This window comes from Xiphias gladius, chromosome 12 (assembly GCF_016859285.1).
Source record: "Xiphias gladius isolate SHS-SW01 ecotype Sanya breed wild chromosome 12, ASM1685928v1, whole genome shotgun sequence".
Lineage (NCBI taxonomy): Eukaryota > Metazoa > Chordata > Actinopteri > Istiophoriformes > Xiphiidae > Xiphias > Xiphias gladius.
The window spans coordinates 13,533,000-13,556,303 of NC_053411.1; the positions used below are offsets into that span (position 1 = coordinate 13,533,000).

Consider the following 23,304-nt stretch of genomic DNA (forward strand, 5'->3'; position numbering starts at 1 on the left):
AGCTGAAAACAGAAAGTGGAAAACTTGCGGTGTCATGTGACTCACCCGTGGTTTTCTAACATGTGCTCATTTAAGATAACAGGAAGTTAAGAGATGGTGAGGTTTTGTGGAGAGTTGAACATGCACATGCTCGCAGACACACATGCCGACCACACGCTGATGCATAGATGCATGCTGCACACAGTTGCAAGGATCTATTAATGTATGCACATGTTGTACAGAACAAGTGAATGCATGCTTAAACACACATGCAGGCTTCAGGAGGAGAGCTGCAGTAATCATTAATGTCCTGTGGTAAACGGGTGGCACCTCTATTTCCTTCCCCCGCAAGCAAAAAGTGATACAGCGCTAACTTAGCCTTGTGGTGAAGAGTTCCTGCCTCAAATGATGCTGTCTGTGTACTTTGAAGGGCGAAGTGACAAAAGTGAGCGAAAAGCAGACAGAAGCTGGTTTTGTACAAAGTGCAAATTATTAAACACTGCAGTAATCTATGATTGTGGTTTTTTTCCCCATACCACACAAACTGAAAGACACAGCGTCAAATGAGGAAGAACATCTTGCAAGTTTATCCGAGCATCAAAATGCATGCTGTATGTTTTGTAATTTATTCTCTATTGAACTTTATGTGTTTACACTTTTACACGTTACCAGACACAATTCTCGAAGCATGGCAGTTGACAAAAAAATCGTGCCGCAACATCCATTTAGTGACTGTTCTGGAGTTTTTGATCGTATCACATGATCTCCACCATATGTTGATTTCAGGTTCAAGATTGAACTTTTAAATTCAACTTTCAAGCCAATGTGCACGAGAAGTTCTTAAACTGCTCCAAGAAAATGAAAGTTTGAGCATCTACAATTCTAACGACAGCTGGCAAAACGCCATCTGCTGATGAAGAGCGTGTGATACAATCAAAAGATCCAGAACAGCTACCAAATGGACCTTGTTGTGAGATTATTTAACATGTAAGTGTTTAAACTTATATAGAGCAAGGATTCAGTCTAATAATTTGCTAATTTATTTATTCAGTGTGCTTTATTTCTGTAAATAGATGACGTCTAACTTGTGATGGCACTTTATTCCATCAGTTTTAGTTTTGTGGTATTTTTCCTTAGTAATATGGTAAATGCTAAATCAACACCAAGCAGAACAAAACAGAACAGTTAATGATTGATTAATCCTGTAGCTGTAATTCATCGTAATCTGAAATAGAGATACATCTGTTTTCTAACAGTCGTTTTATTGTGTGAAGAGCCAGTTTCCTTTCATCATGCTTGTGGTCAGAGCTGCTTGCTGTCACTGCAACTTGGCTGTGTGGCATCTCTGGCTTCATACATGGTACAACAGGTTCTAATGTCCAGTCCAGTCAGTACCATGAAAACAGACATACACACACATTAGATCACGTCCTTTATGATTCACCCTTTCCTAAAGCACCAGTCAGGGTTAACAAAAACACAGCCCCGTTTATGGAAATGACTGAATCAGCCATATTGATTTGGCGCCATTAACCCAAGCAGAGTTGTTTTGAGGTCTGTTAAGTAGTCAGTGAATATTACTATGATGGATGCCTTTTCACATCTGTGCTGCTTTTCGTAAATGTCAAATGAATTACTTTTTATTGGACTCCCTGCAGCAGCAGCACTTCCCTCCAAGCATGAGGCCGCCTGGCATCTAAAACACTCCATATCATGAATAAAAAACAGCCCCAAAAATTTTACCATCAGCACTGAAGCTCACAGTTGTTCTTTTTAATGTACATTTGCATTGATGTTTTGCTGATTAGTTTGCCCCTGAAATTAACTGGTCAATCAAGACAATAAGTGTTAGTGGTGGAAATTTGAAACACAGAAAAACCTACTGTGGGTATTTTTACCTTGTTTTCACATCCATAGCAGACTTGGAATCAGTTTAAAGTAAAGGTTGTACATCCAGTAACATTTATTAGGAGTGCACATCTCTCTGCTTTAGGGGGAAATTAATTGTATTATATATTCATGTTTTGGTTAGTACTGATGGAAATTCTTGGTAGCAGCAGATGATTGAATGATTGGGTGAAAGGGAAATCTGTTGCACAAGCAATATGGTGGCTCCACTGGCTCTTCATCAAAAGGACGTTTTTGTGTCTCGTATCATGTTTGGAGTAAGACACAGTATCAGTGCCAGTATGGAAAAGAAAACTGTAAACGTGCTAGAGTGAACGCAGAGAGCTGTCTTAGTGGTAAAGTAGTAGTATCAGAGGAAGTAATGTAGGACTTATAATAGCCGCAGAGAAGTAGTAGCAAGAATAGCAGTAGCAACAATGAGAGGGAAAATGGTGGTAATATTAAACTAGTGTCAGTAGTAGTAGCAGCGGTAACAGCAGCAATACTATGTAGTAACAGTTGGAGTAGAACTAACAGTAAAAGTGAAAAAAATATTTAACTATAATATATATTTCAAGTGGCAATCATGCCACTAAATGACATTTGCTTGTCCATGCAGAATAGGTTTTCTTGCAGGGGTAGTAACCATTGTACAGCAATTTGTTCTAGAAAACGTTATTGAAGAGGGAAAAATATAGGCTCTCCACGCTAACAAACTTGCTAACAGGTCATTGGCTAAATCGTTAGCTTAGCGCAGACGCTGATGGGGCAATAAATTCACACAGTTTTTTCAAAAGATGTATTTGTACCATCAACTCATATCGCATACGTGTCTGCAAACCTCTGCTCTTTTGTGGATAAGTTTTTACTTTGACAGAGGAGGTTATTTAAAGGTGATGGCAACATGCCTACTAAGCTACAATAACTTCCTCTATTTTGGGCTCTCCGGTTCTGCGGCCCTCCAAAGGTCAGCACCCTTGGACAGCTTGGATCGATGGTGCTAATTTGCATGTCAGTTCACAAGAGTTGAAATTTACACACAAAGTTGGCACAAATGATGTTGTCCTGTTGATAGGGGCGTCAGATCAGAAAACGCTTGCACGTGTTGTTTCGAAGTGGAGTTGTTTAATTTTGAGGACTTGTTGCATTATGGGCTATTTATTAAGAACAAAAACCAAAACCATAAAATAAAACACACACACACAAGAGCAGAGCACAGGAGAAACAGTCTTACTGCGACCAGAAGCCAAACACTGGGTGTTTGGCTTCTGGTCGTGCTGGTGGAGCAATGAGAGTTTCCCTAACCATGGAAACGATAACACAAACCAAAACCAACACTTCTAATAAAAACACCACTCTAGTAAATATACCACAACAAACCGCACCACCATCAAAAGTGAGTGGACACCCAGCACAACAACCTGTGACCAAAGAGACAGAATTAAGACCCTAAAATGAGCAATCCTACAAAGAATGCTGAGATAAATAATACTAAAATCAACAATACTAAGACAAACATACTGAAATAGGTATCAGTCAGTGCTCTGCCAGTGAACAAACAATACAGTTACAAAATTGGGTGCAAGTTAAATATGAATAATTTGCGATGCTAAATTAGTACATTACATATGTTGCACAAGGTTACAGACAACCATTCTTTTCAGCTTCTCAGTCAGAAATAAAATTCCTGGCAGACCCGCTTACAATAATAATGATTTTTAACAAGAATAGCGATTCTGTGAGGCTGTACTTAAGCACAGGGATGTTAATTTGCTCACATACTGATGTTTAGCAGTTATGATGTTCGCCATGTTCCCCGTTTTAGTTTAGCGTGTTAGCATGCTAACATTTGCAAAATAGTACAAAGTAGATCCGAGACTGATGGAAATGTCATCAGATGTACGGCATTTATTGCACGGTGGTGCAGTGTTTAGCTCTGTCGCCTCACAGCGAGGAGGTTCTGGCTATGACCTGCCGGCCGGCTGGGGGCCTCTCTGTGTGGAGTTTGCATGTTCACCCCGTGCCTGTGTGGGTTACCCCCGGATACTCCGGCATCCTCCCACAGTCCAAAGACATGCAGGTTAATCTAGATGGCCCGTAGGTTTGAATGTGAGCGTAAATGGTTATTTGTCTCTTTGTGTCAGCCCTGTGATAGGCTGGCGACCTGTCCATAGTGTACCCCTCCTCTCGCCCAATGTCAGCTGGGATTAGCTCCGGCCCTCCCCATGACCACCAAAATGATAAGTGGTATGGCTAATGGATGGATGGATGGATAATCTAAGTTATTAGAATTCATCCCGAGGGGAACATGAATGCCTTTACAAAATCTGATTACAGTCCATCCAATAGTTGACTGACAGTAGACTGTCTCCTCTTCATCAGCTGCAATACGATGAAGATAATCATTTCATCACATTTCTGACATCTCGAATGAGACTCTTGATCAGTCTGTGGCTTTATCTGTCTAAACCCCATCCAGCTGTGGTTTGTGCATGGGTGGTAGATTCCACATCCTGCTCCCAAGTTGGACTGACCAGTTACACCCACGACAGTGCTATTTCCCCACAGAGGTCTTAAATACAGACACACACACACACACACACACACACACAAAGATGGCTCTTCCATGACCCTGTAGGGTATATAAGCAGAAGCAGAGGACTCCTGGACGGAGCAGCAGCAGCAGCGGACTGACTCCAACCAGCAGCAGCAGCTTCTCTCTCCAACTTCATCTGAGGTGCATCCACTCTGCACAACTGAAACAGATATCAAGGTTGCATTCGTAAGTAAATGTTCTGCTATCGTGCAACAGTTTTATTGGACCAAAATTCCTCATCAGTTTGGTGACTTTGTTGTGTTTATATCTCTCAGGTGTGAAGATGCAAATTAATTTGCTGATACAATCCGAGAGTCATTTAAAAAGTTGTGCAGTTCTTGTTCAGTGATTGAAACTATTTTGGAGAAACAAAGAGACTCAGAGTAGCTCCAAAAAAAACATACTGTACTTCACTATGCATCATGCACATCGTAGTCTATTTTTGATGCACTTTGGTTGCATGGCTGTGTTACATTTCCAGTCATCCCACTCAAACTAAAACTAATAACCCAGTGGTTGTAAACTGAGTATTAGTAGTGGTTACAGTAACAGTGGAACAAATAACTTAGGGGTTATTAGTACATTTACAAATGAAAAAAACCCTCATCTTCAAATGAAGGAAATGTTTGCTCCTGGTCTATTTGTACAGCAGATGCTGTGTCGATGAAGACTGAAATGCACATTTTTTGTCTCTAAAAAGTATATTACATATGCAAAACTTGGTTTATTTAAAAAAAAAGTGTGGTCCTGGCAGAGGGTTTCATGGTGAGCAGATAAAGGTTTAGTGCTGTTATTAAACCTGCGTGGAGGTTTCCTCTGCGTCAGCATTCGCCAGAGTCGTGTTAAAAAAAAAGGCATGTGTCCATATGTCACTGATTAAGTGTCATATTAAGTGAAATGGACAAGTTGTGCAAGACTTTTCATTTTACTCCACAGCAAACTGTAGCTGAGTGGTTAAAAATAATGAAGTACATTCACTCAAGTACTGTACTTAAGTAGATTTTTGATGTACTTGTACTTTACTCGAGTATTTCCATTTTATGTTTCTCTACTGTAATTCTACTGTACTAAATTTCAGTGGGAATAGTGCTCTTTACTCAACTGTATTTTATTTACATCTACAGATACTTTACTTAAAAATAATAATAATTATTAAAGAATCTTTTGCAAAATATGACTTTACAATTTTTCAGGCTTTTTTTTTCAGGCTTATTATCAGACTATGAAAGGGTCCTTGTATATAATGAGTACTTTTACTTTTGATACTTTGGAACATTTGGCTGATAGTACTTCTGTACTTTTACTTATACTTAACATCCCCAAAACTATTTGGGATTGACAGGAATTTTAGAGTCACAGTGTTTTACAAAATTTCCACATTTGTGGTAATGGACAGCAAAAAAATAGGCCCGCAAATTAACACACAGTTGTCTTAAGTGTAACTGGTTAGTCCATTTTAGGATTACAACATTATCGAAAAATTATACTTTTGGTAGTTTATCACACAGACTGGCATAATAACATGACAAGTTACAGCAACAGGAATAGTACCAAGAGCAGCAGTAGTGGTTGTTCAAATAGTAATAGTAGTAGAAGTTAAATAAAGTGAATAATTAGAGGTAAAACAACTTGCCCTTTAATTGATCATTCCATTGACAGAAAATTAATATGCAACAATTTCAACAGTTTTGATAATCAATTAGCCATTTTCTGAGCCAAAAAATTATCTGGTTACAGCTTCACAAAGCTGTATATTGGCAGATTTTCCTCGTCTTTTCCAGTATGATAGTAAACTGACCATATTTGGATTTTTCATTGCTAGATAGAACAAACAATTTGAAGGTATCACCTTGGGCTCTGGGAAGGAAGGGGCATTTTTAAAACTACTTTCTGACTTTTTTGCCATTAATCAAGAAAACAGCTGTTAATAAAAATAATTGTGAATTGTAGCCATAGTAAAATGTAAATGTAAATGTAATAAAGATTAATCCACTACAATGGTAGTGGAAGTGGGTATGATAATGTGAAGGTACATTACAAATAGTAGTATTCACAGTTGTAATAGTGGGACTTGTAAAAGTGGAAAAGTCAGACTTTGTCTCCCAAACAAGTTATGTCCATTCATGGTTAATGGAAGTGAGTAAAAGAGTCCATAAAGGCGAAAAACAATAAACCAAAAAAATACTAAAACCTAACTGACCTCTTTGGTAATCAAACAAACTGTTAGATTCAAACTTAGCCCTGGGTGTGAACACATCAAATCGACGTAAACAAAGACCCTCAGTGTACTTAGTGTGACTCAATAAATCCAGGCCTGAAGCTGCTGCCATGCTGATTATGTAAGTATGTGGTAAGACCGATTTAACCATTAAATACACAACATCTGTTTTCACAAGATGCTCGCAGGATCGCACCGTATGTGTGAAGTAAGTTTGTGGGACAAGCACCTGCCTGAAAAAAAGGCCCCCTGTTGCGTAATGTGGGTGTGTGCTGGACGAGGAGAGAAGTATGGGATGATGTTTGGCTTCATGAGTCATCATATAGCACAGTGAAAGCCCTGTTTTCACCTTAACCACTGGTGACACAGATAGACATGTGTGTGCCCTCTGCAGGTTGGCAGAGGGACAAATGGGCAGACAGACGGACGACAGCACATAGCAAATACTAGAAAGTTTGTTAGTTTCAAGATATGCAAATGTTTTCCCAGTGACATAATGTCCCATATAATCTACAACATTCATAATAAGTAAAGTGACACTTGTATGAGCAGTAGTGGAAGATGTATTCAGATCCTTTCCTTACAGAAAAGTATCAGTGCCATAGTGTAAAAATATTTCGTTACAAGTAATAATTTCACAAAATTTCCTTTGGTTTAGGTCAAACTCTTTCTTAGTTGAATGTCAGACCCAACTGGCAGATTTCTGTCAATATCCTACAAAAAGTGCCCATAGCAGAGGAGGAAGAATTATTCAGCTCCTTTACTTGAGTGAAAGTAGTAATAAAACACCGCAAAAATACTAAAATACAAGTGAAAGTTCTGCAATCAACATTAAATAAAAGTGCAGAAGTAGTATCAGAAAAATGCACTTAAAATATGAAAAATAAAATTGTACATTATGCAACAGAATAGCCCCTGTCTCAGTTATATTATTACATGTTATATTATAAGATTATTATAATTGATGCATAAACTGAGCAGCACTTTTTTGCAGCTGGTCTACTTTTAAAAATGTTATGTTGTTGGGTTTAATCTATAAAAGTGCTTCATTATTTTTATAAGATTATCGTATGTTTTTGTGTAAAATCTTCTTTCATACATAATTCCAATTAGTTCTGCTACCACTAAAACAATACAACATCTTTTTTTTTTTACAGTGCCTTTTTATCGTTGCTTCAGTTAAATAGTCCAAGTCTGTCTGCATGCAGTGCTATTGAAAAGTCCTGAATGCGTATTTCAAAACTTGGGTAAATTTGATGTGTAGGAGGACACTTGTTCTGTATAACATAACATAATATCAAACAAAAGAAAACTCTATAAGACTGCTGCGGTTCCATGACCGGGAATGGCTCTTTTATTTGCCGGTCCTACAGAACTTTGTCTTTTAATAGACATGATTAATGCTCTCTGTTAAAACTGATGTTCCTCTCTCTGTGACCACTAAACACAAGACAATATTTGTGAAGTGAAACTAAACACCAAACACTAATAGTATCTTACTTTACCAGCATCTTACAGGAAGGTGAGTGACTGTAAACTCCAACCCACAAACACACAAGGAAACCACTTCTGCGCTTCATATTTTTCAGCGCGTGCAAGAAGTTTCCTCATCCATTTTTTTTTGCTTTACTTTAACGGCTATTTCATTTTGAAAATCTTTCCTTCTTGAATAAAAGGGATGAGGACTCCCTCTCTCTCTCTCTCTCTCACACACACACAGACATCTCTCCATTTTTTCCACAGATGTAAAGCAGATGAGTGTCAAAACAGCTCGCCCACCATGCAGGAATGGATGGAGCATGATGGGAACTCAGCCTTTTGAAACTGCATGGACAAATTGCAAAGACACAAATTAGTGTACTAGCTTCTTTTAGACATGACCTCAAAGGCAAGGAGGTTGCATCTTACTTAAAATGCACCAGATTGATTCATTCTGACTGCACAAAATATATGTGTTATATTAAATATGGGTATATATATTATGTCTGCACTGCTTTCAGTGCAGACAATGTGGCAAATACTGATGTTTTTGCAAAAGCAGTAGGATAACATTATGCTCTCTACCTTCTCCAGTCCTGCGAGGGATCACCCACCCTGAACCATCATCACCATGTCCGATCAAGATGCCACCCCGAACCCCTCCCCTGCCCCCCCTGCACCCACTGGACCCCCTCCCAAGGTGACGAGCCGCGGCCGCACCGCGGTTCCCGTCGCCAGCTCCAACTCTGACACAACGGACATCCCTGAGTTTGAGTTCTTTGGTGTAGCGGGCCCGAGAGGGATTCCGCCTCTGACTGGTGAGGGAGGAGTATTGTGGTGTGTGTGTGTATGTTTGCGGACAGTATTTGGGTAATTATGCTTCAACACTTAGAAAAAAGATCATACATGTAAACACATGCAAACAAATGTGTAAGTGGATGAAATTCCTCACGTGGGAAAGTCATATTAAAATTACAAGGGGTAAATATAGAAGCCTGTAAAACAGTATGCTCTTATTTATACATAATGGGGAAGAAAGTTGTTTCTCAAAAAAAGCAGAAGTGAAGAGCAGAACACAGATGTCCCGGTATGTCTTGGTTGGAGAAGATAAAGTCCTTTTCCTAGCAGTGACACAGTTTCCAGTAGGCTTTGTTTATGACTGACACTTGAATGACGTCCAAACAGGATAAATTCTTTTCACTTCCTTGCAGCTTGTCGCCACACCACCAGCCCGCATTATTGTCAAAGAGCTGCACACAGAGAGACATCCGGATGTGACAGGAATTTATGAATGCAATGTCTGTAATTTTTTTGGTAAATTAGAGTAGAACATCAAATTGATAGCAAACAATAACAAATTAATAGTTGATAAAGTTTTCTACTTACACCCCACTGATGTTTTTGATAAGTTTACAACTTTATAGCTGCTGACACTTGGAGAGTTTCACCACCAAACGCCGATTTTTAAAAAATCGCCTGAAGATGAAAATGATTTGATACCAAGTGAGAAACTCAGGTCACTTCGAAAATCTGGTCGTTTTGTGGCTCACGCTGCCACCAAACCTCATACAAATCCATCCTAAAGTTTTTTTTGAGACATCCTGCTCTCCTTGTCTCTGCATCTGTCCATTCAGAATTTCTTGACATCTTTGACGTGGACATGATGAGGAAGCCAGATGAAAGCAACAAGATGCACCACCACACCATGTTGTACAACTCCGACCATCTCATCGTCCGCCGAGGACAAGAATTCCAGATCAAGATCACCTTCAACCGTCCCTACGATTCTGCTCAAGACAAGTTTGCTGTGGAGTTTGTCATTGGTGAGCCCAGTGTACTGTCATCTTCATGGTCTAAACAGTGATATTTTCCATCCTTCAGAAAACCATCAGTTGTTAAAAACTCTTAATTCTGGATCACGTGGTCAGTCCACTTCATATATTTGCTTCATATAAATGCATCAAAAGTTAATATAGCTTTTAAGACTCTGAAGGTTTTCAACACAACAGAAAACAAAGTGCTCTTCTTATTAATGCATGAAAGCTAGTTTATGCCAAAAGTTTACTTAAAATAAGCCACATTTTTTCACTAAGTATGTTTGTTTCTTATAATTATGTCTTAACAGGACATAAATGTAACTTTTTATCTCATAATTATGAGAATCCTTTCCTTCTCATTATCATTTTTAACAGTCGTTGGAAGTTGGCCCTCATATAATGGAGATACTATTTTAGAAATGTCAGTCTTTAAGTAAAAAAATTAATTGTATTTCATTCCACGTTATTAGAGTTGTCACTTCATGCGTGTGGAGACCTTTTTTATGCCAGTACACATGCCGAGCACTACAGTTTTTACAAAAAGGGGGCAAATCTACTTTGTGATTACTGCTGAAAAGTCTGATGCATTCCTGGATGAAAGTTTTGCCTGGTGCCACTTAGGGCAGTGGCTTCCAACATGTTTAGCTTGAGACTCCTTGCCACAAGTTGCATGTGGAGTTGTCAGCAATTCAGTAATGAGTGATTTTCACTCTTCACTTTAATTACAATTTTTTTTTTTTTCTCTTGTTTGCTAATCTGAAACTCTGACGACCCATTAGATTTATATCACAAACCTTTATGGGGGTCTCTATCAAAGCTTACCTCAATTTCAGACTCCCCCCCTGTGTCACTTTCAGGGTTACCCTTTTGCAACAAATTTTCTATTTCACTGACTGTGGCATGACTATCACTTATGCATGGTGCAGTATATAAATAAAGTGTTTACACTTGCACAATTCAGCCAATGCTCCCTGTTCACCCAGGCTCCAGCCCTCAGTACAGCAAGGGCACCTACATCCCTGTCTTCCCCACTAAGGAGCGTCAGAGCTCCTGGGAAGGCCGCATTACGGACAAATCAGACAACGTGGTCACCATGGGCATCACTCCTGCGGCAAACTGCATTGTGGGGAAGTACCAAATGTACATTGCTGTGGTGACGCCCTTTGGCATCCGCAGGACCAAGCGGGACAACAGCCGAAACCTCTACATCCTCTTCAACCCCTGGGTGGCAGGTCGGTTTAGGACTCCCAACCCCAACTTTTTTGTCATTTTACTCATATGCAACATGAAGTTTTGGCCTTTGTCTCACTTTCGTGTTCAGTAACATCCACATGATCTGTTGTCTTTTCTCAGAGGATGCCGTCTTCCTGGATGATGAGCAAGAGAGAGAAGAGTGTGTGATGACTGAGATGGGGATCATCTACCACGGTGCCCATGACGACGTCTCTGAGAGAAACTGGAACTATGGACAGGTAAAAGAAAAAAACGTTCAATGACTTCCGAGACTTATTAACCAATTAAATTTTTTAACAAAACTGAACTGTTTTTTTTTTTTCTTTCCCTAGTTTAACTATGGAGTCCTGGATGCCTGTCTGTACATCATGGACAGATCTGAGATGCCCATCACCAACAGAGGAGACCCCATCAAGGTGACCAGAAAGGCCTCTGCTATGGTAAGAAAATGTTTATGGACATCCTTTAAATCACATGTTAATTTGTTGATTTGAAATGTCAACTCTGCTAGACATTTGGAGAATAGCCTTTTTGGAAAATTTCGGTCAATTAAAAATAAAGTCTAATTTGCACAACACACGGGCTTTCACTGTGGCTCAGTCCTGACAGTGATAGGCAATGGAAAGTGGTAATTTGTACAAAGATACAACAGCTACAGTACATGGCACAGTAGCAGTAATACTGCTGCATGTCCCAGTTAGGATGGCTTTTATCTTGTAATATTATGACTTTTTTAACACCCTAGATACTCATAAATCCAAGGATAAATGCTCATTTCAAGAAACCATTTATTTTTACTGAAGAAAGTTATACTAAATTGCAGAAAGGCTTATGATAGCTGCATCCCACTGTGTGGTATTTCATCAGGACAATATGTCTCAAATCTGATCTTTGTCGTACCCAGCTGAACTCTCATGATGAAGACGGCGTGTTGGTGGGGAACTGGAGCGGCGACTACACCTACGGAGTGGCGCCCACTTCCTGGACTGGCAGCACTGACATCCTGCTCAGCTACGCTAGCGCCAAGATGCCCGTCTGCTACGCTCAGTGCTGGGTCTACGCTGCAGTCTTCAACACCTGTGAGCTCTTGAATGGATCCAAATACACTAAAGATTTGACATGTGCCCCTTTCAAAACGCTTGAAATGTATCCTTGACCTCAGCGTTAAATGACTTAATGTTAAGGACAGCTGAGAAAGAAGTCTTAAGGGGGTTGGTAAAAGGGAGTCATGTTGCTCTGATTAAACTTACATTAGGCAACACAATCATGCAGCCTATGTTGGAATTATCTGAACTGTCTATCAAAAAAAAAAAGTGGGATGACAATAAATACCCCACTTTCTTTCATGAAGGATTGTTGCTGTATGGCTTAGGCTCAAGGAGATAAAAAAGGAAGAATATAGGCCATTTTTCTCAGCATTTACAGAATTTAACCAACTCTCGTATCGTGGCTAATACTTCGATACTTTGGGTAGCTTTGCTAGGTTGGGAACCTCTGGTTAATTTTCTTTTCTGTTCTAGTCTCTCCCCTCCCTGATTTCTGTCTTTGCTTTTCATTAAATGTTTTGCCACTGTGTCCCAGTCCTGCGCTGTCTGGGCATCCCATCCCGGGTCGTCACCAACTATTTCTCCGCCCATGACAACAACGGAAACCTGAAGACCGACATCATCCTGGATGAGAACGGCAGGATTGACCGCGACCGCACAAAGGACTCCGTCTGGTACCACATCATCCTTGATCTTTTAATTCTTGCGCTGTTTTTTACCTGCTGTTGTCTTGGCCTGTAAGGATGCTTCTGCTGGTACACTTTTATTCAATGAGTGGTCTTTAATAAGTCTGGTCACCAGTGACATTTTAGTTAGCACCGAGATTCCCACTTCACTAACACTTTGGTCCGTGACAACGTGCTTGGAAAATTAATGACGAGATTTTAATGAAATCTGGGGGGAATATTTATGGTCACCAGAGGATGATTCTGAATATTTTTGGTGACTCCCTGACCTTTTCTGTGGCCGTGAGTCCAAAGGTTCTACTTGTTCACATGGACTATCAAAATCTAAACTGCAGTTTGCAGTGAAATTTATTTAGCACATTTATGGTCCTGGTTGAGGTTGAATCTTTCCATTTTGAAAAATTCCCTCTATTGCCATCTTCAGATCAAAACCTCAAGACATCTCATAATTAATCGAATTTGCTGGACACATTCAGGAATGTTTAGAGGAACCTTTATGAGTTTAATAACCCCGTGGCTTTTTCTGTGTAGCACCAGCCTCAGGACAAACGTAACATGTTTAACCGCAGTCCTAATAAAGCAACAAGGATCACATCCACAATAAAGGCTCAAGCTGTACTGCGGTTACCAGTGTGGAGGAGAGACTATTTTAAGGCCTCTATTAGTAACACACACATTTAGATGATGATGACTATAATTTCCCCTAATAATATGTAAAATAATGTTTGTAATTGTCAGGAACTATCACTGCTGGAATGAGTGCTACATGACCAGGCCGGACCTCCCAACTGGCTTCGGAGGCTGGCAAGTTGTGGATGCAACACCACAGGAGACCAGTGACGGTAAATAATAATTATATGAAATATGTGCTGGCTTTACAATAACAGTTTATGGGTTATTAAGAGTTGTATTACTTGCTTCTCTAATAATTTACAGATAAATCCCAGACACAAAAGACACAAATGTGAATAAAATAATTTTCTCTCTGGTTCTCTCGGTTGTACTGTTATTTTCTATAAATAAATGCAATGCGAAGAATGGACCAGTGTTTTCTGTGTTTTCAGTTACGATCAAAGTCAATACAGTGTACTGATGGCATCAATATTTACTCTCTCCCTCCATTATCCATCAAGGCATGTACAGATGTGGTCCTGCATCAGTCCAGGCCATCAAACATGGGCAGATATGCTTCCCCTTTGATGCTGCCTTTGTGTTTGCTGAGGTGACTCTTTAAGCTGCATTATTTCATTGTAAATTTCAGTCAAACGTTTCTGTTTTTTGTCTACAGTCTTTAATAAAGTAGTTGTATTTCACACTGTAGGTTCATACTGTACCTGTAGTTTTCTTTGCTGGGTTTCAGGCTGAGGTTTGGTGGAGTCTCACTGACTTTCTCCTTACAGGTCAACAGCGATGTGGTGTTTTATTCCCGGAGGAAAGAAGGGACCATGGAGCCAGTCAAAGTGAACCGGACTCACATAGGCCGCATGATTTTGACCAAAGCTGTGGGAGGCATGACCCGCCGCGACATCACCGATCAATACAAGTTCTCTGAAGGTTGGTGACTTCATCCAATACAGTATTCTGGGGGGGGGGGGGGGCAGCAGAGCAATTTTTTCTCTGCTGTATCTTCAGCTTCTGATTTAGACAAATGTACTATCTGCTGTGTTTTCTATAAAATTTTGTGACATTGAGTTTAAGAAGAGTAATTTCAAATAAAACAGACAACACAACTTAAATGCTTAAAGGGTATTTCCTCTGTATCTGAGTGTAACTTAAAAAATGCACTAACATGAATATATTTATCCTGAACACAATGTTGCACTGAAAACACAAAAACTGAAAAACAAATTTGAGCAGATACAGAATATAAGGCTTCATGTTTGCTGGAATGGATTATCTTGCTTAATCAGTCTCTAAACCAGTGGGTTTTTTTTATATTTTGCAAAAATGCCAGGCACCAAGTTAATTTGGGATGATAGTGAGTGAGTATTGGCACAGGCAGCTGTGTTCTGGCACCAGAGAACCAGCCATGTGCCCTTGCGCGTCTGCCAGTTTAGGCAAGGTTTCTGTGGTGTGGACATGGGCCCTTTTGGTCTGGAAAAGCTCCAGTTGGCATCTTTCTGGATTGGTTTTAGCCAGAACTGGAACTTGGAAACAGACCAGAATACTTGGGCCAATTCTTGTGCTTCATTTACCACAAATACGTTAAGAAAATTGGCAACAACAATTCAGATCACTTTAAGTCCAAGTCATTTTGTTACTGGGTGACGAGAATAGCTTCCTCTCAAGCAAAGAAAAAGTCCTGATATCTCAAAATATGACAAATGCAGATGATCAGGAAGGTAAAACATTGTGACAAAAACTAAAACAAACATAGATATATTTTCTTTTGAAATATAGAAATGTGCAAACACACTCATTTATTACAATCATCCAATCCAGGCAGTACAGAGGAGCGGACCGTCCTGGAAAAAGCAGAGGAGTACGGCTGCAAACGAGAGAAGTCCGACCCTCCTCTGGCTGATGTGGACGTGGTCCTGCCTACCCTGGAGATCAGTGTGGGCGACGACTTTGAGCTGAGCCTTGAGTTCATAAACCGAAGTGACCAGCAGCGCACCATTGAAGCCTACATCAGCGGGAGTGTGGTGTATTACACCGGAGTCACCAGCTCTGACTTTCTGTTCAGGACTCCCACAGTGAAGATCGACCCCAACAAAAGTGAGCGTTTATTCATTTACTTTTGTCATAATCAAATAAAATCCTTTGACCAACAAAAATACACTAATACAGAAGCATTTATATTGACTTTTTCATCACATTCATTCAGCAAGCAGAGGCCCAATAATATGTGAGCATTGTTAGAAATCATTAGCCATAAGTAAACCTACTATAATTCAACATAAACAAGCACTCAATAAAGTTCAGTCCTCTACCTTAGAATCTTGGAAATCCTTTGCATGTGTTTTGGATCACAAATATTGTAGATCTAAAGAACAAAACACATATAATAATCAAAAAAAGGTCAATGCAGAGAGAGAGCATTGTGTTATTATGTTTTGCAGCTGTGAAGGAGTTGGTGGCGGTCCAGTCAAAGAACTACATGAACCACCTGGTAGAACAGGCCAACCTTCACTTCATTGTTACTGGGAAGGTCAAGGAGACCGGCCAGATCGTCACCGTCATGAAAGTCATCACCCTACACAATCCCAAACTCATCGTTGAGGTCTGAAATAATCCTTGCTCTCAATCTTGCTATATCTAAAACATTCTACACAAGTCTCTCAATGTAATTTGTTGGCATCGGCTTGTTGTTACACATACTACATGGAATAAAATGCGAAAACTTACTTGTACTTACTTTCTATTTCAAAAATTACATTTTATACAGTCTAATAGCACTCATGCAGCCATTTTTTTTTACTTTCTTAAGAGCCAAAAATCCAAGCACTTCAATATAAGTTGTTTGAAGCACTAACAAACGCTGTTTAGTTTATGAATATAATTTTTTGTGGGTGGAATTTGTGAAGCTGTTCATATAATGTCCTGTCCAATATGTATGTCCTGTGGGTACCTCAGGTTTCCAGTGAAGGCAAGGTGAATGAAGAGATGATAGTGAGTGTGCAGTTTACAAACCCCTTCACCTTCAGCCTGGAGGGCGTCTACATTCGCATGGAAGGACCTGGGATCATGCTGCCCAAGTACAAATATTACGGGTGAGTTCAGCACAGCAGAAATGACGTGAAAAGAAATAAAGATGGCACCCTTTTCATAACTGACACAAACCTTCAGCTGAAGTGAAAATCCGTTTTCATTTAAAAGCACTATTTTTCACTATGTTAGAGCATTCGGTCATCTGGTGTGTGTGTAGCACACACCAGATGCACAAAGTTCTCATGATAGGCTGCAGATATTTTATCAAATTTGCATTATAAAAGAAATCCAATGCCTGCATTGAAATCCTGTTTTGATATTCAAATAACATTAAAAACTCTGAAACAGTATTTTTATCTAAGTTATGGAACAGATGCTCTTTATGCTCTCGTGACCATTTATGTCCTGCAAATGCCCCAAAGTAGAAAAGGGTGTAATAAAGGTACAAAATACATGCTTAACTATTACAAGACTAATGCCCAACTCATTGTGGTTTATTGCGTGAATTAATTCAGGATGTATCATGAATTCCTGTGTGAATTTCATTATTAAGAAATGTTCTGTGAAATGGTTATGAAATGCCCTTTTCTATGTAACATACTCCAGCTATTTTGGCGGCATATAAATGAATGGATGGAGTAACTGTGAGGTGATGAGTCATGCATTAGTAAAGCATTACATATACGCCTGGGTTTTGTACCTTTATTACATAATGTTACTGCTTCCTAATTCTTTACTTTTGACTTGTTTGACTATTCTTTAACGGTAACAATGGCACCAAAAATCAAACCTGTCCTGGTAGTATCCAACTCTAACCTTTTCTGGTTTCAGTATGATCACAGGAGGCTCCTCTCTGACCTGGACCGAGGTTTTCATCCCACAGAGGACCGGCTCGACCAGGTTGATTGCCACTCTGGATTGTCCTGCTCTCAGGCAGGTCTACGGCCAGGCGTCCGTCACCATCAAGCCCTGAGGGTCACTACAGGATCACTGATGCCCAACATCATTAAACTCAGTTACACTTTAGACCAAGTATAGGTCTATAACATAGTTATGTAGCTTTAGATTTACAGTAGGTATAGCTTCAGCATTTATAATAGTGGTGATAGATTTAAAATTTTCTGCAGAGGTGGAAGTCATAAAAACAGCATGTGCATTAAGACCTCTCTAAATAGATAGCCATTTTAAAAAAGTCAATTTCTTAACTCACGAGAGGCTAATCAAAATAGTTTTGTACCCTATTATACAAAGGAAGCTGTGTGATTTTTATGATTAAGAAAGAAGGGATCCATAAACAAGGTTATTCCATAGTGATTATTGGTTTGTTTGTTTGTTTGTTTTTTTTTGTCTTTTTGGCCATTCGAAAACCTTAAGAATTTTCAGCTCAAAATTATACAAATACAGGTAAAGCTGCAGTAATCGGCCACTAGGGGCAAAATTACTCTGAAAAATATCGGGCAGACGAATACAGCCGTGAAGTAAAAAGTCAGTAGGGGTTAACACGCTAGCAAACACTGCCCACTTAAAAGTCCAGCAGACACAGATCAACATTATCATTCCACTGGAACTTTCTGGTTTCCTGATTAACTCCAGCCCAATAGTCACAAACATTTTAAGGCGGTTTGTTTTTCCTCAAACTCCTGAGAAAAATATCTGGGTCTTTAGCCGTTAGATGTTTGATTATGTTCACCAGCTATTTGCTAACTTTGTCTGTCTGCCATTTGACACTGGGCAGGCAACATAAGGCTTTCTGGCGGAGCTAGAAACAGGGCTGATTGGGTCAATGAAACTGAACCGAACAGTAAATGTGGCATAAAATCAAAATAATGAGCTATGAAAGGCTAAAAAAAAAAAAATTCGGTGGCGCTGCAGAGTATGGTGATAATTCTCTGTGGATATGAGTGGCCCATTTGATGCTATATTTCATTTAATGTACAAAATTGTGATTAATACAGCTTTAACTTAACCGTTTGAACAATTTTGAAAACTTACCCCCACAATTCAACTAAATTTAAATTTAAATATCAACATTTCTATTTGAGTAGTGCGCCTTCCACCTCTTTATATAACGCTATAAAATCAGTTTCTTCTCTTCTTCTTTTTTCTGTGTACAAGAACTAATGGAAATATCAACCAAATAAAAGATTAACAACTGCATAAGTTTGTGACATATTCCCTATAACTGTATGTATGTGAGCCAGTGTTGATACTTGGCATATTTACTTCATTAGAAGTAATGTCTGAGAGTTCATCATTGTCCATCTTTGATTCAACATATTTGAATAATGCTTAGATTATTATAGAAACTATGGCTCTCAAAACAAACTCAAAATCATTCATCATAATACATCACTGAAGAAGTGAAGAAATATGATTTTTTTGTCATTTCTTCACATTTCAAACCTCAAATATTTCATTTTGATTCCTCTTACTCTCAAAAAAAAGTGTTACATATAGCTATAACTCTCAGTAAACATACCTGAAAACATCTCCTTTACTTTACTCTTAGGATTTTCTGTGTTTGTCTACACTTATGCACTTGCACAGTGAAAGATACATAGACATTTCCTCACTCACAATCACTTGTAGGGTGATGAGGTTGTCTGGATACGCTTGGTTATCATGGAACACAATGTACATGCTGGGGTTGTCTATTCTATCCACCACGCTGTCATGGCGGCCGTGTGGCTGCTGGTTGTTGCGAGGCGGAGGCACCTTCACGCCACTTTGGCCCAGCAACTGGTCTGGAGTAGGTGGGGTTGGCTGAGTAGCTGGCGTTTGCAGCAAAGTAGCTTCCATGACCATATGCAGTTGCTGGGCGAAAGAGAGAACAGGGAGTTAACAAGCATCCAATACCTAAAAAATGGTCCATACAGTTGTAATAAAAACTTTTCATATGAGTGTTTTCTCATCTGTTTACTTTATTTTGAATTTTGGTTGCATTTAGGCAATTAAAACTACTTGTCCAGGATTAGGTCATTGTTATACAAAAAAATCTTGACTGCTATCAGAACACAAACACAAACTGTGGTAATTGGCACTGACACTTTGTAGGAATGCTGCTTAGTAATCTTACATCCTTTAAACTTTTAAACAAAAGCCAGATGCTTGTTGCATGTCATTTTTCTGGTAGAGACAGTCTCTGAGTAAAGGGAAAGGAGTAGGTGAGAGAAAAATCGGGAAAGAGAATTATAACACATGTAATACAGCACAGAGGGAAGTTCAGAAGCACCTTTTAAAAGTAGTAATCGACAGGATTTGACGACTGAGGTTGCGTATCTAGGTGAAAATACCACACTCCAATTTTAACTGTATACCCAAAAGGGAGTCTGTAAAATATTCTACTTATACTTTTTGCAATCTTTTATTCACTTATCTGGAAGTGGAATACTGTTTTAATGCCTCCTCTACACTGCCAGGAATAAAGTTGGTGGGCGGGGGGGGGGGGGGGGGTTGCTTCCGGGTCTACCATATTCCCATAAAAAATACAGAGGACATTATCTCAGAATCCTCAATGTCTCAATCACTTACTGATGCTAAAAAACAATAGTCACAAGGGTTTACATGCAATTAATTTTCTCCTCTTAACTCCTACAAATAGGTTCCTCTTTTTTCTAAAAATTCCTCTGCTGTATAGGATGTAATGCTCTCTAAAACAGAGGCAACAAGAGTAAGCAGCCAAGGTCTGCAGATGTCACTGTTGCACTATGCTGGCCCAGATCCTACACTGCTGAAAAATGCCTGCTTTTGATCCTGAATGGATCCAAAAGATCATTACCGTTTTGCCCAGCAAAGCTCCTGTTGAACCCAGTTTTCATGGTGGAGTCACAGTTGTCCTGGGTCGTCCCGTGGTACAGAAGCTTTTCACCTGCGCCACCCTCCTTTATGTTCTTATCAAAAATGTGGTTCTTCTGCGCTTCGTAGGCCCGACGCAGATTAACATTCTGCAAATGCTCAAAGCCAAAAAGAAAAAAACACACAAACAAAACAAAAAAAAAAAAAAAAAAAATCAAGAAATTATTGAGCCACCAAAATTACTTTGGAAGGATGTAAATATCTTCACTCCTTTGAAATAAATAGCATTTGTTACATGTTGAGGGCAGTTTAATGCATTTGCAGTAAACTATATTTAGATACAAAAACCAATTTATCTCCATGAAAGTTATTAAGCTATTACACATCTAAGGTACTGATTCCGCTGAAGTAAAAATGTATATGATGTAAAAAGAAATGTAAACTGCCCTCGTGCAGTTCAAGTCTACAGACAATCAAATCTGTCAAATCTGTCTTCTCCAGGAAAAGCAACCTACCTTTATTACAGTCTTCGTGATAGTTTGTCTGAAGGCCTCCTTAACTGTCCGGTACTCTGCAGAGGAAGGCTGCAATTCAACCACCTTCATACTCTCCCACGCAGCCGTATGGTCCCAGTACAAAGGGAGAGTGAAGTCTGAAAAATGTTCAAGGAGAAAATGTATAGAAAAATGTCAGATGTTATATTTCTTTTGGTCAAGTAAGGTAAATGAAAAAGGTCTCAAATAGAGACGATGGGACCCTTTTATTAACTTTAGATTTATTTTGGAGTTTATAGAAAATCTTCCATGGAGCAGCTTGAAGTATCTATTTGTATACTGGCAGATGTGCAAAAAGAAATTGCAATAAATCTTTTACTAGCAGCATTTTTCTTTATATTTGAAATGAATTTACCTCAGTTAGAGTATAGTATATTTTTTACTTCTTTAAAACCAACATGGATTCCCCTTCAGGCCCGGAAAAGTGCTCGGAAGAAATCATAATTTTCATTTCGATGACAACTGAGCAATTTGCTGATGAAGGCCAAAAGGGTGAGATTTTTCTTTTATGTTTTTTTTCCCTTAAATTTCATTTAAAATAAATTGTTTTGATGATTTGTAGTGTTAAAAATTGAAAAACTGTTGTATTGTATTACTGTTGTTATTTCTTATAATGACATATATACTTCAATGTAATATATTTACCATAAAATGTTTGTTACGGTTATGATTTAATACAAAATCATTTTAATTTCAAAGCATTCCTCTAACCTGGCAGATTCTCAAGTCGTTTTAGCTTTGCCGTTGTAGTTTATTAGATGGTGTTGATGATGTGAAGAGGATGAAGGAGACCCCACTGACACCGTCTTGATTGCATATAAAGGTTTATTACAAAGAAGTACAGCGTCAAGTCAAGCATCTGCAGATCTGCTTGTGAGAGGGTGTGCAGCTGATGAACCACTCTTAAAATCAGTCTTGACCACAACTCTTAAATAAGGCAGTTGTTTTCCTAAAAACTGTCAATAACGCATGGTTTCAATTACAAAGCATAAACTTTCTTTCCCACACTGTGAGGCACCCTCTGAGGACCTTTGACTGAGGGCCTCTATATAAACACAGCTCTACATGTATAAACATACACCTCACCATCTGTCTAGTTCCTTGTCTTGTGGCCTCCATCCTCTGTATATCCGCACTCTACATGATGCCCTGTGCGTCCACTATCACGCCTGCTGTATCATCATTTTCCAGGTTGTGATTGGCTGTTTTGGGGAGTCTCTCCCAGCTACCGTTACGGCCAAGGAAGCACCAAGCCACACAGGTGTACAGATCCTCCTCCTCCCTGACTCTATCCTCTCTCCTGAGGTTGCCGTGCAGAGACACATTAATCCTCTGCATCACATGGTTAACCCCATCTTTTAACCCACGCACCATTAAGCTGCCCTGGCCAGACTGGTCCTCCTGCATGTACAGACCCTTAGTCTCCACCAGCTGCTTCAGATCCTTGATGTCGTCCTGCGTGAGACCTTAAAGCTGCTCCTTTGTGAGGGTTTGTGTGGATTACTGAGCCTGATACAAATCCTTCAGCTTTGTCATGGCATTGTTGATATCCTTTCTGCAAAGACCCAGGAACAGGAAGAGGGACTGCTGATTTGTGGAGCTGGTATGGAGGATGTTTACGTCTTCGTTCACAGACCGTTGTGGCTGTTGTTGTTGTACATGTGGGAACTGAGGTACTAACACTGTGAGATTGGTCGAAACAAAACAATCAGTGAAAATGCCCAATAAAATAATAGAATTCTGACTTTTTTTTAAAAAGAGACAGATTTCTATACAACCACAAAGGAATTCCTGTCACCTCTGTTGATTACAGCAGTGGAGTACATCTGCATTGCCTCCTCTTTGAACTCCAAGAAGACATTGATCTTAATAAGGACCAGGCAGATGTCAGTGAGGCAATGGAGAGGAGTGAATGACATGGCAATTTTGACCCCTCGGAGCATGCCATCTGCCACGACGTCAGGGTCAATCCCACCACCTCCTGCAGAGTTTTGATTTTTACTGGCAGAATTAAAACTTACACTGAGTTGAGAAACATTTAGAAAAAAGACACAATTAAACTGACAAGTAGATCATTGGATTTTGGCCACGGAATTATATTCAGAGAACTCACAAAGTTGAATGATACAACACACTAGTTGCTCCCCACGAGGTCTGCATTCTTTTCTCCACACATTCCCTTGTCCAGACCGGGTTACAAAAACCTCTCCTCGGTTCACTTTTGCTACACATAACACAACAAAGACAAAATGAGTAAAAACTCAAATGTGTGCTGCTTGAAAATTTCTACCTGATCTTTTCTCACCTCTTTCCAGTTCAGCCTTCACCTCTGGTCCAGCTACGATTGAGAGGTCTTTGAACAC

General features: G+C 39.4%; 2 protein-coding genes across 4 annotated transcripts; one reads left to right on the forward strand and one right to left on the reverse strand.

Annotated features, from left to right (window-relative positions):
* Nucleotides 1–4,491: 4,491 nt before the first annotated feature.
* Nucleotides 4,492–19,453, forward strand: f13a1b (coagulation factor XIII, A1 polypeptide b). 2 transcript variants are annotated; one of them, XM_040141257.1, is made up of 15 exons: nt 4,492–4,648; nt 8,754–8,977; nt 9,794–9,982; nt 10,960–11,208; nt 11,330–11,448; nt 11,542–11,649; nt 12,114–12,288; nt 12,791–12,929; nt 13,680–13,783; nt 14,075–14,163; nt 14,342–14,495; nt 15,384–15,659; nt 16,004–16,164; nt 16,518–16,654; nt 17,424–17,565. In XM_040141257.1, exons 2-15 carry the CDS (start codon nt 8,791–8,793, stop codon nt 17,563–17,565), a joined length of 2,229 nt encoding a protein of 742 aa, XP_039997191.1. In that variant the 5' UTR covers nt 4,492–4,648; nt 8,754–8,790. The 2 variants fall into 2 exon arrangements, with proteins under 2 accessions (XP_039997191.1, XP_039997192.1); XM_040141258.1 differs by lacking the exon at nt 4,492–4,648 and having other exon boundaries at nt 8,791–8,977; nt 17,424–19,453.
* On the reverse strand, nt 19,243–21,742 carry LOC120797528 (protein mono-ADP-ribosyltransferase PARP15-like). Of its 2 annotated transcripts, none has more exons than XM_040141260.1 (4): nt 21,653–21,742; nt 20,903–21,039; nt 20,371–20,536; nt 19,243–19,406 (listed from the first exon to the last, which is right to left on the reverse strand). In XM_040141260.1, exons 2-4 carry the CDS (start codon nt 20,990–20,992, stop codon nt 19,264–19,266), a joined length of 399 nt encoding a protein of 132 aa, XP_039997194.1. In that variant the 5' UTR covers nt 20,993–21,039; nt 21,653–21,742; the 3' UTR covers nt 19,243–19,263. The 2 variants fall into 2 exon arrangements, with proteins under 2 accessions (XP_039997194.1, XP_039997193.1); XM_040141259.1 differs by having other exon boundaries at nt 20,371–20,545.
* Nucleotides 21,743–23,304: the final 1,562 nt, after the last annotated feature.

Excerpts from the sequence above, each read along its gene's own strand:
- f13a1b (XM_040141257.1), top strand. The coding sequence starts at position 8,791 with ATGTCCGATCAAGATGCCACCCCGAACCCCTCCCCTGCCCCCCCTGCA. Across the intron at positions 15,660-16,003 it reads GAAGATCGACCCCAACAAAA|CTGTGAAGGAGTTGGTGGCG; the intron begins GTGAGCGTTTAT and ends TATGTTTTGCAG. Across the intron at positions 16,655-17,423 it reads CCCAAGTACAAATATTACGG|TATGATCACAGGAGGCTCCT; the intron begins GTGAGTTCAGCA and ends TTCTGGTTTCAG.
- LOC120797528 (XM_040141259.1), bottom strand. The coding sequence starts at position 20,992 with ATGAAGGTGGTTGAATTGCAGCCTTCCTCTGCAGAGTACCGGACAGTT. Across the intron at positions 20,546-20,902 it reads TCACGAAGACTGTAATAAAG|CATTTGCAGAATGTTAATCT; the intron begins GTAGGTTGCTTT and ends TTTGGCTTTGAG. Across the intron at positions 19,407-20,370 it reads GAGCTTTGCTGGGCAAAACG|CAACTGCATATGGTCATGGA; the intron begins GTAATGATCTTT and ends TCTTTCGCCCAG.